General features: G+C 38.8%; 1 protein-coding gene across 1 annotated transcript in view; it reads left to right on the top strand.

The window, feature by feature from the left end:
* LOC140146659 (LIM domain kinase 1-like) overlaps window positions 1–18452 on the top strand; it is a 91240-nt gene that overhangs the window by 25263 nt on the left and 47525 nt on the right. Inside the window, 2 exon segments of the mRNA XM_072168529.1 lie at window positions 2707–2842; window positions 16424–16533. Coding sequence (XP_072024630.1) covers window positions 2707–2842; window positions 16424–16533 — 246 coding nt within the window.

Raw genomic sequence — 18452 nt, 5'->3', positions numbered from 1 at the left:
AGAGATGATTGCATAATGAAAATTTATGAAAAATTTATGCTTTAGGTGCTGCTCAGTATCAGCGTTTTTCTATTGAACATGGTATAATAAAGAATCATTCCGGTTAGAGATTAAACCGGAATATTCCTGCTCACCGTGATTTTCTACTGCGCTAAATATCGGTAAATACTGTAACGCGGCTGGGCCGCGGTGGTGAATACTGAGAATCCGGAACCTGGAACGACTGGACAAAAAGACAAACTGTACGAAATGCCATCTAAGATGGTGAACTACTGTTATTGCTAATTTCACTGGTTCTTAAAAATATTACTCATGGCGGGAGCTTTGACTGATGCCAGCTTGTCTATCAGTTTGGCAATTGAGCAATTTAGGCCAATCAGAAGTCAAATTTCTTTGTGATATAAAAATCAATAAATAAATTCAGAAAATAATAGGCTTCAGCCTATGTAATTACTTTTGAAGTCACTGGCAGATTTTCCACGTACTTTCCTTGATTCTTAAGTTTAGAACTGCACAATTGATAGAATAACCAGGAAGTTCCTTTTTAATTCATAGACGACGAGTGTGCCTTTAATCCATAACACCTAAATTCAGAGCCACCATCTGCATGGCATGCATGCACATCATAATGCAAGGCTAAGCTTAGCCTTTCTTGAAGACTAGGAACTTCCCCTTTTATATTCTATCGTAATTAAATTAAGATGATTAAACCATTGTTTAACAGTCACGATGAACCAAGATGTCCAAGAGAAGCAGAAGGCCCAAGAGCCTAAGTAAGCTTAAACTTTCCAGGCCACCTACAGGCGCTAAAAGTCGCAAGGCAGCAGCCTAGGCCACCTAAGCTTACCGATTTATGACGATTTGTGACTGTAAAGATGCTAAAAATGGTGCAGTTCTATAGGCCTATCTTCGAGGGAGACAATTAAGCATTCATGGGAACCAAAAATTATTAAACTACGAAGTGGAGAAAGCTAGGCTAGCCTTGAAAAAGGCTCGAAGATGACAACCCACTTTACATTGGCATTGCTGACATGGCTGCATGTCGTCTGCTACATTTTGACCATCATTTTTGGCTGAAAGTTCCCATAAATTGCATTAAATGTCTTCCACATCGAAGCTGAAGTTTACTGAACCAATGTCAAGGAAAGCGAGGCTACGGCAGTGAGTGGCAATCACTTCCAATGCCCGATGAGTCTCATTTCAAATCTGCTGTGAAAGAGCTGACCAGGGGCGAGATTGCACCAGGCAGAATAAAACCAAAAAGTGAGCAATTTTGGCGAGCAGCCGCTTTTATAGTGAGCAATTTATCGCGAAAACACGCACAAAAGCGAGAGTTGAGTGAGCAGAAAATCACTTTCCTTGCTCGCGAGCAATTTATCGTCTTTTCTCGTGAGCAAGAAACAGCACATTCTGCTCACGAGAACTCGCTCACCGAAAAAGGTTTCTGATTGACTGAAAACATGAAAAACAAGCGGCGCAAACCCAGACAAGCGAGAATCCGACCATAGACATCCCCATACGGGTCGATCTCCAGAATGAAAAGGGAGTTGCCAGGGCCGCAAATTTGTCAGAATCTTTAATAGATTCAGAGAATTAAGCCCAAATCGACAAAGAACTGGCAACTAGTAAACAAATCAAAACTTTCCCAGATCGAAAATATGCACGAAACACATCATTTTAAATCAATTAATTTGAGCTGAAATTCATTTCCGATTTCAATAAAAGTAATTTTGATAGTATTTCCACCTATGCTTTGCTGTAACTTTTATTAATTTGCACAATAAAATAATTTGGATCATGAAAATCTGGCGACCAAAATCAGTGACTGGTGAGTAATACAATACTCTTCATTCAGTAAGCTTATAAAAATGCATGACCAGAACATCGAAATCGAGGACGAATCAAAATTGATCAAATTTGGTTATAAAAATCATGATAACTAGTCCAAGAGAGATAGGTACGTGTAACAATACAAAAATAAGACCATAAGCCTCACACGAGCTCAAATAACCAATTTTTAGAGAATGAGCGAAAATCCATTTTCGTTACAATACCGATGCACGCCATGTCATTTGCATATTTGCTGGTTGTCATTCCCCATGATTAAACCTTTCAAAGCTTCAATACTCCACTGTGGTGAACCGCAATACGGAGACTGTGGTTTTCTATATTGACGAAAGCCGGCTCTCCTCTCCGGAAAAAATCCTAGTTTTAGAAGGATAAATGCTGGCGAAATAGAGGAGGAAATTTAGCAGGCATTTGCGGCCAAATACCGGAGGATGGTATTTTCTACTGGTAATCTTTAATCCCAAAACCGGATAAAAGCCGGCTTTTTACTCCAATAGAAAAACGCTGTATGTCTCAACAGACGATCCTGGCAGTGGTGTATCCAGCAATTTTTCAGAGGGTGGGCAAAGGGGGGGGGGCAAGGCAAATTTTAAGGGGGCAAACATTGACGAGAATGGACAAAAATGGGCTAAAAAGTACCAAAAAGGCCTGAAAATCTTAAACATCAGGGTGGCCACTATTCCACAAGGATTTTTTCATAGAGGGGGCAGATTCCCCTTTGCCCCCCCCATGCCACTGGATGCTGGTGATATTTTGAGAGAAATGGTTTGCTCAAGATTATGAGAGCAAGAACATTAAAACTAATTACTGACCTGTATTATACTGATCCTGAGATCATTTTTCTTTTCTTACTTTTAGGTGCTCAGTATGTAACAACAGACTATCGTCATGGTATTTTGAGAGAGATGGTCGGCTTTTCTGCAAAGACGATTACTGGGACAAATTTGGAGAATCCTGCCAGGGATGTGCTCAACTCATAGATGGGCCTGTTATGGTAGGTCAATTAATTGGTGGGAAGGAGGGAGGGAAAGTGTACGTGTGCATTCCTTCCAGACTTGGGCTTTCCTATCTGGTGTTACCACTGCATCCTTGTGCAATTTGAGGTTTTCGAGAGGGAAAGAATATTTTGGTTATGATTTCTTTAAAAGCCAATGCTAACTTGTATACATGTGTATGCCAGTTATATCAGTTCCAAAATAACCCTACTTTGACTGATTTGCAATTGATTTAAGTGGTTGTATGGGTAGAAGAAGAAATTTCAATCTCAGAAATGACTTCTGATTATACTGACAAACATTGGGCTATTCCAGTTTAAATCCACCCCCCCCCCCCATGGAAGACTTGACCTTAATCTCACACACAAGGAGTCAAAGACTTTCAAATGGGGTTACCTGAATCAGGTAACCTTATTTCGAATCAATACCCCCTGTGTGGTAGATTAAAGTTATGTCTTCCTGGGGGGGGGGGGGGGGGGTTGCAACGGGAATGGAATTTTGACCCTCATTTGATTGTTTATTACTCATCTGGACCTGAAAGCAATACCATCATATGGATTCCAGTTCCGGATATGTACACTAAATGATGTACAACCTCTGCCAGTGGTGTTATCATTGTGCAAGGAAGTGATAGACAGGAAAACCCAAGGTTCCGATTGTTCAAAACATGTCCTTCTTCTAGGTATAACAATAACACTGAAGCACAAGAAAAAGCCCCATAGTAACTTCACATGAACTCATCATGGTTTCCTTAATCTATTTTTGGACGAAAAAAAGTTTGTTGATGGTCGATTAGGGAATTTTTAAAGGGACTTTCAGAGATACATCAAAGCCAAAAAAAATCTGTAACATTTTCTGAAGTGGCTAAAATATGAGGGTTGGGGCGGAAAAAGCAACACATTTTGTGCAAAAAGTAGACATTTTCTTGTGATTTTGGAATTTTACTGGGGGGCAAGAGTCCCCCCATGCCCCCAGCCCCTTGTGGTGCCATTACTGAACTTTATAAACTCACCATGGTTTCCTGAATATATTTTCGGAAGCAAAAAAGTTTGCTGATGGGACGTTGATCAAGAATTGTTAGTAACCGCTTGTGCCATAATCTGGGAAGGGATATGGAGCCGGGGTACTCATGTTTAGTTTTGGTAGGGACGTGCCGCTGAGAATTTGAAAGAGGACCCATAAATATACCAATTTTTCAAGAAATTTGGACCCATTGATATACCAAAAGTCAAAATTTTCGGCCGAATTTATCCCAAATTGTTTTTACAAATTTTCCCAAAATTTTGGGACAATTTTGGCTAGATTAAGGAAAAATTGGGCTATTTTCCGAAAAAATTAAGAAAATTTTGAAAAAAGGACCCATTCATATACCAAAAAAAAAAAAAAAAAGGGGTCATTGATATACCAAAAGGCTGAAAATGCTACCCATATTTGCTTGCACGTCCCCGTATGGTCATTTGTACTGAGTACCCCCGATATGTAGTAACTTGATAGGAAGTGGAATGTTTGGTATTTTGTGTCAACCACTTGGTTGTGACTAAGGATGATGCATCATTTTCTTTTTGATGTTTTCTTTTATAACCTGCAATAATATTTTGTCTTAATGTATTGTTGTATACTATGCCTGCGGATGTGTGAGACTGGTCGTTGTACCATCTGTCTGTCTGGCCCAAAACCGTTTTCCTTTCAGTATATCTGTTTCTTTTTATGAAATGGATAAATTTGAAATGATGAAATTAATTCAAACCAAGTTCCTGATAACAAAAAATCCCAAAAATTTGTAACTTTATGAACTCACCACGGGGGTTTCCTGAATCTATTTTTGGATGCAAAAAGTTTGTTGATGGTTGATCAGGAATTGTTAGTAACCACTTGCTTCATCATATGGGAAGTGACATGCAATGACTTGATAGGATATAAAATTGTTATATCTTGATATCATTTGGTAATTGTGACGTGTGAGAATGGCATGTTTACTTGTCCAAACCAAGGTATGTTTTTGTTGTTTTTGTGAATTGATTAATTAGGAGCTGCTTTGAAACTGGTGTTTTTGTTGTTTGTTTGTTTGTTTACAAGATTGGTTTTGATAGGTTATAAATATTTTTTTCATATTTGAACAGTTATATTTGCCATTATCTCAAATTGAGAGAGAATGGATATTTATTATCATATGAACTTTTTGTATAGATTGTGTATAGAATCTAAACCTTTTATCTTTTTCCATAATTATAATTTTACAACCTCATTGAACAGTCTATAATATCGAATTGATTAATTCGAATTAAACAATTCATTGATGTTAGCACTGGGTAGTAGCCATTACTGCCAGTAGACAGGAATTCTAGAAAGTTGACCTCAACGCTGTAGGTGGTCTTCCTGTACTTTTGAATGGGACAGCAGTAACCTTGGGCATGTTTTAGACCAACATTTTGGATTTTTCAGGTTTTTTTCTAAGTTTGTGAGAGCATAACAAGACTGTCCGTCGATGGATTTTTATTTCCGTCGGTAGATATTTTTAAAATTAAGTTTTTCATAACATATTAAAAAGGCAGAGACCCCTGCTGTATAATAAATTAGCTAGGTAAGTTTTGAGTAACCTTGATGAAAATTATCAAAAAAGTGCCTATTCAATTGTGTGGGTACGGTCCATCACCTGTCACTTGGTAGTCTTGTAACATGTCTAATGGCGCTGCCCATGGCCACTCGATGAATTGTTTAATTCGAATTAATCAATTCGATATTATAGACTGTTGAATTAGATCATTTTTGTCAAAATGTTTGTATACTGTACCTTTATGTAAGTCCTCGAGGTAGTACTTCAGATAATGTATTTTTTTATTGTATCTCTATTCTCTACACGTAATGATGATGGGTATAGGAAATTTAAACATTTCAGAAAGGAAACAACTCAAGGAATCTAACTTGCAAAACACATGCCAAAATGAGCAGTTGTGAAAATCACAAAATTTAATTTTACTTTACATTTTTTATGTCAAGCCTATGTACAAAAGAATGTAGGTATTAGCAGCTGAAATCTAGGAGATAATGCTGATGAATCTTCGGCCAGGCACAAGTGAACTGGGGTCACATAGATGGCTGGTCGGGGCAATTTACAGACAGACAAGTGTAGCTGACAATGGGGCTTATTACCCTGATTGGAAGCGACTGTGACAAGGTCTTTTATCATCTGCCCCACCTTTAAGCCACTGGAGAGCGGAATTAGATTTTTTTTGTCCTGCGGGTAACCCGGGACCTCTCGCACCAAGGCAAAGACCTTAACCACTAATAACCAGTGTGCCATGCTGCTCCCCATTTAAGTTAAATTTTTTTAATTCCCGACTTGGTATTTTTATGGTATTTTGAGAAAAATTTTTCCGGAAAAAACTAAAAGAAATTTTGTTTTTGAAATAAAAAAAATTTATGCATTTCTTTTTTTTTCAAATCACCACGATTTTACAAATGCGTGTGCAAGCTTTGAGAAAAACCTTTTTTTTTATGCCTTAAATATGGACTATAGGCTGATGTCCACAAAAGAGAGTTACACTTTTCACTTGAGCCTACAGTTAATGTATACAGGGACCAGCTTGCTAAGTATGGTACCGGTAACTTAGAAGTAGCAATAGGAAATGAAACACTGAAACTGCACATGGGGAATACATTAAGCAATACCAAATATACAAAAAGTTTTCCCTATTGCATAACAATACTTTCAGTGTCTGTTCTGCTTTTTTATTTGCAACTTCCAGTGTTTGGTTTGTTGATTGGTTGGTTTGGCCCATTGGGCTAGTCCCAGTGAAATCCATACTCCCCTTGAATGACCTTTATGGAGGCATTTTCTAGAAATTAGGAAATGCTTTGAGCATTAATTGAGTAGGGTAAAGTACACTGATCAATATGACTTTTGTTTGGAGCAAATGAGCTAATTTGCATAAATGCTGATTATGCAAATATGCAAATTAGGGAACGGCTTCACTATGTAATACATTAGTGTTATCAAGTGACATGCCCAGACCTATGATATCAGAGGTGACACTACCCCCTCTCAGTTTGCCCCTGACATCATCAGTTTGATGGAAGTGAGCCATCAATGTTATCAAGTGACATGCTCAGACCTATGATATCAGAGGTGACACTGCCCCCTCTCAGTTTGCCCCTGACATCATCAGTTTGATGGAAGTGAGCCATCAATGTTATCAAGTGACATGCTCAGACCTATGATATCAGAGGTGACACTACCCCTCTCAGTTTGCCCCTGACATCATCAGTCTGATGGAAGTGAGCCATCAATGTTATCAAGTGACATGCTTAGACCTATGATGTCAGAGGTGACACTACCCCCTCGCAGTTTGCCCCTGACATCATCAGTTTGATGGAAGTGAGCCATCAATGTTATCAAGTGACATGCTCAGACCTATGATATCAGAGGTGACACTACCCCCTCTCAGTTTGCCCCTGACATCATCAGTTTGATGGAAGTGAGCCATCAATGTTATCAAGTGACATGCTCAGACCTATGATATCAGAGGTGACACTACCCCCTCTCAGTTTGCCCCTGACATCATCAGTTTGATGGAAGTGAGCCATCAATGTTATCAAGTGACATGCTTAGACCTATGATGTCAGAGGTGACACTACCCCCTCTCAGTTTCCCCCTGACATCATCAGGGGGAAACTATCAGTATGATATTGTGATGCTGCATGCATGGGCATAAATGAGGAGGGGGAGGCAAGTGGCATCTACCCCCACACCTTTCGGGAAAATTAACCATTTTTTGTTCTTTTCAGCCACTTTTTGACAATTCAGATCAATTGTCCCCCTACAACATTTCAAGACATTGACGGCTGCATGACCTGTAAAAGATAAAGGATCTTTATTAATTAGAGAGAGGGGGAAATTTGAAAAGGAAGTAAGCTTTCAGTCAAGTACAGAGCTAGCATTTGTTATGATTTGAAAGGTTAATGAGACAATTTCCAGTAAAGCTTTGAATTTATGCAGCAATTTCATGCTTTGCTCTTGTGGTCAGAGCGTATTCAGGGGGAATAGGGTTGGCCTAAAACATACAAAATCAGCCTATCTGGAGGCATTTTGGCGCAATTTTTGCCACTGCACACTCCTGGGTTGCTACTGCGCACCCGGGGGTAAGGTTTATGGCTCAAAATAGTGAGACTAAATTGACACATTTTGCAGCACTGCACCCTGCTTCTTTAATCATCATATTTAGACCCAAAGTCATATCAATAATGGGCTTATATTAGTGTGTAAACTTACCATTTGTGTACCTTTCATGACTATATTTTACGGCAAATCTGCAACCGACTTGTTTCTTAGATAGATTTTAAAGTTTACACATAAGAATCAAATGATTCTCTCGTTAAATTTGTTCACAAGAATTGATTCTTGCTGTATGGGCAGTGAAAGTACTGTACCTTTCTAACCCTCTCCAGGCGAGTGTCGACTGCAGACAACAAGTTCCAACATTTTTTTTACAAATTTCAGAATTGTACATTTTCATGCCCATATTAGATGTAGCATGAAAAATGCATTAAAATGAGTACAAACAAGCCTAGTATTTGGTTCAGTGGTTCTTGGAATACCTCTCGATATATCAAAACTTGGAACCTTTTGTGTTCAAGCAGTGCATTTGTCCCAGTCAAATCAATTGTGGACAATGTCAGCAGTAGAACTTTGCAAATTTTAATTGCCCCATCAGGACATTTTGCTCCGATGTGCCACTGTCCATATCTAGCTGCGATTTTGACCATCCTGTCCCCCCCCCCCCCAAGAGAATTCCCTTCAGTTCCATGGATATCATCTCAGGAAATTGAGTGACTGATAACTAAAGTGCAACTTAAAATGGATCCTTGTAAGGTTTTACCAATTACTGCACTTTATTACCCCTATATATAGGTGTGTATACTTGAAGTACACTGCTCAAAAAAGTATTGTTACACTTGATAAAAATTCCTTCAAAAAAGGAATAGGGCGAGCAAATGAGGAACTGTCAAGATAAAGGTGTAGTTGTTTGACACCTAATTTTGTTGCTCTGCGATCTTGAAGAAAGTTACTATCATTTCAATGATAAAGGGTCGGATTTCAGAAGTTGCAAAAGTTCCTATACAAAGGATTCTGCATTAAGATTACTGGATGAGTATCCAATGTGGAACATGCTTTATTGTGCATGCCATTTTCATTCAAATTTTAACCATTATGTTTGATTAATCGAGAAAAGCCAACTTTAAATGCGAAGTGATATTGGAGTGCAGTGGCATAAAAGGAGGGCAAGTGGGTGGCAGTTAGCTGGCCCTCCCTTAACTTTTGATTTAAAAAACACACAAAAAAACCCAAGTGCAGTGATTTATAGTGCGCTACGCACAGGCACAACGCCTAGACGTTGATCCACAAGCCTCAGCACACTTTACAGGTTGTCGCTGACCACTCTGGCCCCACATCATTCCATAAACCATAAACATTTAAGATTTTTTGGTTTTATCACTTTTTCAAGGAGTGATACATGTATGTGATTTCTCTATCAAGTTATAACAACCCTCCAGTGATTTGATTTGTTGAATGTTCTTTTTTGCCTTGTACAAACTGGCATTGTTTTACTTCCACATTTGTTGTGATTCTCTCGATTATGTGTATCCAAATTAATTTGATTTTGTAAAAGTAGCAATTTTTGTATATAGAAATGTTCATCTGTCAATCAAAAATGCTCTTTTTTATTTTCACAAATTCACATAAATTAAATAAAAATCCCTTGAAAAAGGGATGTGCTGGGACAAAGGTTATTCACAATGAATAATATCATATTTAATTTATAAAATGGTCAAAATATTTTGAAGTCCAAAGAACAATAGATCTGCAAAATGCTGAAGGACGTCCATCTTTTATTTTCCCCTGACGCGATGATAATTTCTACATCGTCCACATTTTCAAGAACCAAATTAGTTGTAAGAGTAATTTTATAGGATAAAGAATATCATAATGTGTGAATTTTACAACGGGTTAAAAATTGTTACTTAAACTTCTGTGTAGTATCTGCCAGGCGCTGTCAGTCATTCAGTCATCAACTTACGCTACAGGAAGTGCAGTTGTTAAGGGCTGCTCTACTCATTGATTTCCACCAGAGTTGCCAAACCCGTGATTTGGTTGCACAATTGGGCAACTTTTGAAGATTTTCCCAGCAACTTCTAACAACTTCCTGTCCCACAGAAACCACTGGTTAATAAAACGATTGGGTGACTTTTCATCATTGGCGCCTGCGACTTTCCGTAGTTAATAGTGTCGCATAGAAACCAATGATTACAGGGAAAATTGGGTGACTTTTTCGTGATTTGACACACGATTTGGGCTGAAAATTTGTGGCAACAGTGATTTCCCCCAGTAATCGCTAGCTGGCTAGTTGGATAACTGACTGTCTGTAACTGACTGTATGCTATAGGTAAATACTCCAAAGCTGCCAATTTGGTGTAATGCAATCCGACTGACTGCATGCTTACTAAGCCTTACTATCATGTCATCAAAGTCGTTACTTGGACGTTTTTATGGAGGAGTTTCAGAGAATCGATTCAACGTGGTGGTGTGTGGCATAATGGATCCAATTCACCATAGCAACTTGTCCTCCTGGTGTACAGATCTGTCTGGTGGAACAATTGACTGATGTGAATTTGTTGTAAGAAGTTGGGGCTATTTTTCGAATGAGATCAAATAATTATTATTAGTTGTCTACGCTTGGCAGGATCTTGCTGTTTTATTTGGTCAGAGTCCAAGATTGATGTCAGATGTTAGAGATGAGACTATCTGAACGTTTCTGAGTACATCTTTTGATGTTCTGGACACAACAAGATTCAAAGCAGTACTTAGTAGATGGCTCCAGAAATGCAAATGGAATTTGGTCTTTTGGTGTAGATAATTTGATACAAGCCTCTTTACATTGTAAGTTGTTGGATTTGAGAGCTAGTTGACTGCTGGGGTAGTGGTACCTGTGGTACCATTTCAGTGGATTTATACAGCATTTTTAATATTAAGTGCTCAACAAAACTATATTAATAGTGGATGGGCGCAGATTTGTCAGAATTGGCGAATGTCTGGACTTGACGATTTGAGATCCGACTACTACTTGGAGTGCCCATCAGCGGGGAGACTATCGTATCAAAGGATATAAGCTTGGCACTTTTGGAATATACCATAAATCTGCAACAGGATTATACCTAGCTTGACAAAGTCACTTGATAACTCATTCCACATCATCTTACCAGCAGTGCCCCTAACATTACCGATTACTATGTGTTACATGGCACTTAATGATTGGCAGATTGTCACTAAGTAATGGCACTAGACAAGTAATATTGACACCCATGTGAACTTCTTTTAGGATATATACTTCTTTTGGGATATACTCTAGCATGATTCTGCATCAGATGTGCCCATGAAATTGAAGAGTTGATTTAGAATTTGTGATAACAGATAACACTATCAGCGATGTTCATCTTACCATATTTGTACTTCTATTGGAAAAGGGTAAGAGAAATTTGTGAAGCTGCTCAATGGGTACTCTCACAATCTTTACTGATTAAAGTTTTGAACTAAATATTCAATTGAATGATTTGATTTTCAATTTTTTGAATGAATGATTTTCAGCCTTTTAGCGATTGAAGTTAGAGGGAAATTTTGACTTGATTTTCAATGTTTTTCAATCTTTTGCCGACTTCAGTTTCCCTATAAAAATCAAGTAGGAAATTGTATTCCATGATTCCAACCATAAATGCAGTGTATGCCATTTGGTAGCACATAAGTGTAACACTTCTTAAAGAGTCAAACCAAAAATCTATTAAATCAATTATTCCATCAATTTAGATTATTATCAACTGTTAAAAGATTAAAACATAATTTCAATTGGTCAATTAAAGCATAAGCCTTCAATAAGCCTATGATTAAAGAGAAAATGTGTGGATATGACAAACTAATTAAATTTAAGACTAATTTGGTTGAGTGCCTTCCTCCCAGCATTAATACAGGTTTGCAATTGCATGTTAATTCCCAAAATGTTTTATTTTTTCCTGTTTTGGTTGGTTTTTGTTTAAATATTTTTGTATGTGTTTTGGGTTTTTTGTCGTTCTAGACCAGTGGTCCTCAATAGGCGGCCCGTGGACCAAATCTGGCCAGCCGACCAATTGTCATTTGTGGTTGGCTCTTGAACAGTTCTGAAATGTAAAAACAAATATAAAGCAAACCCATGAGTATTTGGCTCTCAAACACAGAACTTTGAGATGATTTTGGCCCTCTGTGGCCCAGAAGCCCTGGAAGAAATGAATTAAGAACCCCTGTGCTAAAAGTAGAAATTCAGGACCTCCATAGTCCATAGAACACTGAACACATGGATGACACATACCTATAATACTATAAACTTGCTTTACGCATGTGGATAGTTTTACTATAATACTATTAAATAGTGACTCTTTCAACAGCGCAGACAAAAAGAAAACATGAATTTCTTGAGTATGTTGAAGTAAGTATAATCACATGGGAGAACTGCAGGAAGTCACCATCCAGGGAAGTTAAAGTCGCTTAAAGGAGAGAAAAAATGAAGTGACTTTTTTTTGGCTAGATATTGTAGAAATGGCAATTATCACTTTGATGGGGGAAATTTAACTTTGGAGGTAGACACCTGGAGCGAGATTCATAAAATACATCCTAAGATATATCTAAAACAGCTGTAGTGGGTGAGCCGGGGGGGGGGGATACCACTTGGGGGTTGCAAAGCTGCACTTTTACCATAGGTAGCAGTGCAGCTTATGTCCCCCCCAACTAGTACCTAACAACCCATCGGGTTCATACACCACTGTATCAATCTCCCTGTACAGTGCACCCGGGACAGTGCAGCTGCCTTGCCACAAGTGTTGCCGCAAAGTAAAACCATGGGATGTGGTTGGATACACCTAGCTATAATACTAGTCATGCAGGTTGTAGAATTACAATCCACGTAATCTAGGGCAGTTAGGTATTTGTCTTAATATAAGATGTATTTGCACCCGCATCTGCTGGGTGCATGGCATCATGGGCGGATCCAGGATATCTAGAGGGGGGGCAAGTGTCTTGGTAAAAAGAGGAACCTCCAAAGGCCCCACTTTGGATCTGCTCCTGTACAATATGGTACAGTGACTCCAGAACCAGGGGGGGCCTGGGAAGACCCCCCCCCCAAATAATTTGGGTAGTGGAGGGGGGCAGTACACTTTGTAAATGATAAATTGACTCAAGTAATGCTGGAACTAAGTGCCTGCCTACCCATTCATTATCTTATCAACCCATTTGTCCGATTGTCTGACAGTATGTAGGCCTATGGCATTAATTAACTACATAAGATCATTGTGTTTCCCTTTTCCTGTTTAATTGCTATCATATCCAATTTGGTAAACCACTTCCATCTATTGAGAAGTCATATCATTTGTGATAAGTGCTATATTATAATATAACCATTGTATTGTGAAGGAGGACGTTGCACTGTGTTTGTACTGAATGAACCTAAAATGATAACACTAGAGATATGACACATCATTTCAAGAGTAGCACTACTTTCAGGCTCTGTCTCAAACAGCGTGTTTCTACTGAGCAGACGGTTGCGGGTTAATTCGAGTGAATTCGGGGTGATGCGAGGAATACGCGGTAACGGCCCCAGCAGAAACAGATCGGGTGAAGGTTAATGCGCGGTAATGCGAGTGAATCCGTCAACCACCTTTTGATGGTTAATAGTGGTTAATACGCGGTAACGTTCGCAGTAGAAACAGTACGGGTGACGATTTTGCTGGTGACACCAGAAGTTAGCCTATTATAATACAGTGTGAGCATTCAAAATCTGACCTTGAAAGGTCACAAAAACTATTTGCTGGACTTCCGCCTTCCCCACTAAATATGTGGGTAGTGAATTGTTACCCTGCATTAACAGCGCAGTAGAAATGACCCAGTGAATGTGAGAGGATTGAAATGCGGGTGAAGGTGCATTCGCGGTAATGCGAGGTGCTCAGTATAAACACGCTCTTATACTATCCAGAGAAAGAGGGAACAGAGGCTATTCAGCCGCCAAGTTCGGCAGTGTCAAAGACTGCGGATAAGGTGCCTTCTGGGTAAATCAAGCCTGGGGTGAACATTGGAAACATAACACATCAATTAAAATAACGTTTCCCTTTTTTAGGACAATTTATTGATGACTCATAATTTGTATATCAAATCAACTGATATTGACACCGGCACCATTAGTGCCAATCCCGCTTGAAATGTGGGGGGGCATTTCAGCCTGAATTGTCAAAAAGTGGATGAAAAGAACAAAAAAATGGGTAATTTTGGCGAAAGGTTGGGGGGACATGCCCCCCTCGGATTGATGTCCATTACCGGCGCCATCTTGCTACCATTACTACCAAAAGGAGTTTTTGCATGCTCCTGTACCCTCAATGCATTGGAATCATTTGAATCGTATGCACTCAAGAAAGCACAATGAATATTGTAGACCATTGAATGAAGTCACGTTGGAAGTAAATATAGGCCTACTTAGTCAGTTTTCTTGGCAATTTTCAAAGTCTAACTTTACCTGTAAAATATAGTCTTGTTCAAAGTGAAGACTATGAAAAAAACTCCTACTTGGTTCCTTGAAGACAACAGTATGTTGCATACACATTGCATACACAGAGATATTTTCTTTCCCATTTATTTTAACAGTTGGTATCTTTTACCACTCATTAGGTTATTCGCCCCACTGCCTAATTGGTCATCACATATCTGTGGCTTATGCCAAGTCACCTATAAATAGATGGTGTGGCCCCGCATGCAGGGAGTGGGCAGGGTGAATGCGCTTGTCTTTGACATTTTATCTCTTTATAGAGTCAAAGCTAGTTCCTGATAATCCCAGTTGGTTGTCCATCATGCGTCATATCAATACATACGGTGCCTGTAAGCTCAATTGATTTTAAGATAGTGGCCAAACTGACTATTTTTGTAGTCAGTTTGGCCACTATCGATTGTCCAGAACCTGGATGCATATATGTGATGTGGTTCCTGTGCTTCCACAGTGCTTCCGTGGTTACACACATATTTCCTATGTGTGTGGCCTCATTCATGTGTTTACAAACACGCAAATGCAGTTGGATATATTTTCAAAAGTAGTTCGGAGTAAAATATGCTTAATGCTTTATATATAGGTCACAATAAAAGTACTGGTACATATGTAAAGTCTTATTCAGATTTCATTTGACAGCTTAACCATCGCGTATACGCGCGCGATGTCAAGCATGTGCATTGGTCCTTGTGCAAATAATAAGCGCTGGACGGCTAGCAGTACGCTTAATTTGTAAAAGGCAATCTGAGTAAGACTTTAAGTGATGTTATTCTTTGTGATGTTGAGATGAAGAGACAGAAACCAGCAGGGGCCTGTGTGCCAAATCCGGTCCATCAAGTTGGCCTACCACCGCCGGTACATGGCCCTTTAAAAATGTAGAGGAAAACATAAAGAAATGGGAGTGTATACTTGGCCCTCAAGCAGTGTTGCCAGTTTAAGGGAAATTTTACCAATTTTACCAGGATGATCCTGTACAAATGTATAGGCAAACTACATTTTTCAGGAAATTTTTTGGCATTTCAGGTTTTTTGAAAACATGCACTGACTGACATCTCTGCTCAATCAAGCAATATATGCTGGAAATATGTTTGGCCCCATTGTCGCTCTCAAACAAATAAAGTTCGGAACCCTTGTACTAGAATCTAGCGCTTTTTTTTCAGAGTGAATGGGCTGTACCAGTTAAAATCCATCACCCCCATGGAAGACATGACCTTAATCTAAGGTCAGGTCTTCCATAGGGGGTGTATGGATTTCAACTGGAATAGCCCAATATATCAGTTTAGTGACACACACAATACTACTTTGAATCTGATTTTTCATTTGTAAATTTTATAGTGACATAATTTCTTCTTCCGAGCATGAAAATTATGAAATGAAATCCCACCTGCCTCGTCCAACAGGAAATAATGTTTTGTTGTGATTCAATCTGAATCAGAAATGAATCACAGTTTGACATGCAATTTGTTTATGTACTATGATTTTCCTGAGGGTTTCTTGGTTTAGTGTTAGATCCCTGGGTTGCAAAAGTGGGTGTTTGGTAAAGTATATAACCAGCAACAAATATAACAAAGCTACTACTGAATGTTGTGGATAGTGTTATTTTCCTGATTGTGTCTTGGTCTAATGTTAGATCCATGGGTTGCAAAAGTGTGTGTTGGGTAAAGTATATAACCAGCAACAAATATGATAAAGCTACTACTGAATATTGTGGATGGTGTCATTCACAAATCTGCTAATGCATAACCCTAAAATGAAAAATGAAATTCCGGTAAACAATTATCATAGAAAGGAGAGGAGAGGGAGAGGAGAGAGAGAGAGGGAAGGCATGGATGTGAGGGAAGGTGCACACTTCAACTGGTTGCAGTAAAGACATAAAGTCTTCATAAAAAGTAACACAGGTTCCGTTTCAACAGAAAAAAATGATGTTACAGATTAAAATAATATTTCTTATCTTTTTATTGCTGTTTCCTGCAGGTTGCTGGGGACCACAAGTACCATCCTGACTGTTTTGTGTGCGTCAGATGCCATGTATATATAGGAGATGGAGAGGGCTATGCCCTGGTAGAAAGGTCCAAGTTATATTGGTAAGTTTGATGGATTTGCCCTGGTAGAAAGGTCCAAGTTATATTGGTAAGTTTGAGGGATTTGCCCTGGTAGAAAGGTCCAAGTTATATTGGTAAGTTTGAGGGATTTGCCCTGGTAGAAAGGTTCAAGGGGTATGCCCTGGTAGAAAGGTCCAAGTTATATTGGTAAGTTTGAGGGATATGCCCTGGTAGAAAGGTTCAAGTTATATTGGTAAGTTTGAGGGATTTGCCCTGGTAGAAAGGTCCAAGTTATATTGGTAAGTTTGAGGGATATGCCCTGGTAGAAAGGTTCAAGTTATATTGGTAAGTTTGAGGGTTATGCCCTGGCAGAAAGGTCCAAGTTATATTGGTAAGTTTGAGGGATATGCCCTGGTAGAAAGGTCCAAGTTATATTGGTAAGTTTGAGGGATTTGCCCTGGTAGAAAGGTTCAAGTTATATTGGTAAGTTTGAGGGATTTGCCCTGGTAGAAAGGTCCAAGTTATATTGGTAAGTTTGAGGGATTTGCCCTGGTAGAAAGGTTCAAGTTATATTGGTAAGTTTGAGGGATTTGCCCTGGTAGAAAGGTCCAAGTTATATTGGTAAGTTTGAGGGATTTGCCCTGGTAGAAAGGTTCAAGTTATATTGGTAAGTTTGAGGGATTTGCCCTGGTAGAAAGGTCCAAGTTATATTGGTAAGTTTGAGAGGATTTGCCCTGGTAGAAAGGTTCAAGTTATATTGGTAAGTTTGAGGGATTTGCCCTGGTAGAAAGGTCCAAGTTATATTGGTACGTTTGAGAGATTTGCCCTACTGGTAGAAAGGTTCAAGTTATATTGGTAAGTTTGAGGGATTTGATCCTGGTAGAAAGGTTCAAGTTATATTGGTAAGTTTGAGGATTTGCCCTGGTAGAAAGGTCCAAGTTATATTGGTAAGTTTGAGGATTTGCCCTGGTAGAAAGGTTCAAGTTATATTGGTAAGTTTGAGGATTTGCCCTGGTAGAAAGGTCCAAGTTATATTGGTAAGTTTGAGGATTTGCCCTGGTAGAAAGGTTCAAGTTATATTGGTAAGTTTGAGGATTTGCCCTGGTAGAAAGGTCCAAGTTATATTGGTAAGTTTGAGGGATTTGCCCTGGTAGAAAGGTTCAAGTTATATGTGACATGGTCACATGTCGGCAATTTTCAAATTGAGGTTTTTTACATTATTTTCTGGCAGTCTACAAATGCTACATTTTGATGCAAACCCCATCAAAATCGGACATCTGGTTACCGAGTTATGAGCAATTTATCAATGCCTGAAAACAATATAAAAGAAAAGAATTTGAACACTGTTTTTGCCAAGATCTTGGAAACAATATTAGTGACATCCAACTCATGCCCCATGTCTAATAATTGGTAAGCTTGAGGGGTATGACCTGGTAGAAAGATCTAAGTTATTGGTAAGTTTGTACTGATAGAAAGGTCCAGGTTATATTGGTAAGTTTACAGTGATATAACCAAATTTGTTTCTCGGAAAGGGGAGAACTGGGAGATTAAATATGTGACCCATCAGATCAAAACTGACCACTTCACAGCTGGCTTCATTGCCAGATAACAATGAAAGAAGATGAGAAAGTAAAAGGAAAATAGAAGGAAATTTGAGCTTATTTTGCCTCATAAAACATTTTTACTGTATCTGATTTGAACAAGTAAGGTGCCATTTTAAAGCTAAAACGGGAGTTTATTCTGGTTTAAAAATCTCCATTTTCATTTCTGAAGCAAAGTGGTTGAGTCGCATATAGGATGGGAGTGGAAATCTAAATTTTTCACTGAAATTTGGCATATTTTGCTCTAAAGGTGGACATTTCCTTAATTCCGTGGAGGGGAATTGCACAACATGCAACTGGTTTACGCATCTTATTAGCTACAAGTCCCGGAGGTTGTTGTTTTATGGCTTATGGAATAAT

This window comes from Amphiura filiformis, chromosome 2 (assembly GCF_039555335.1).
Source record: "Amphiura filiformis chromosome 2, Afil_fr2py, whole genome shotgun sequence".
NCBI classification, from domain to species: Eukaryota; Metazoa; Echinodermata; class Ophiuroidea; order Amphilepidida; family Amphiuridae; genus Amphiura; species Amphiura filiformis.
Note: the sequence above shows the minus strand (reverse complement) of the source record. Positions and strands in the feature narration are given on the sequence as shown.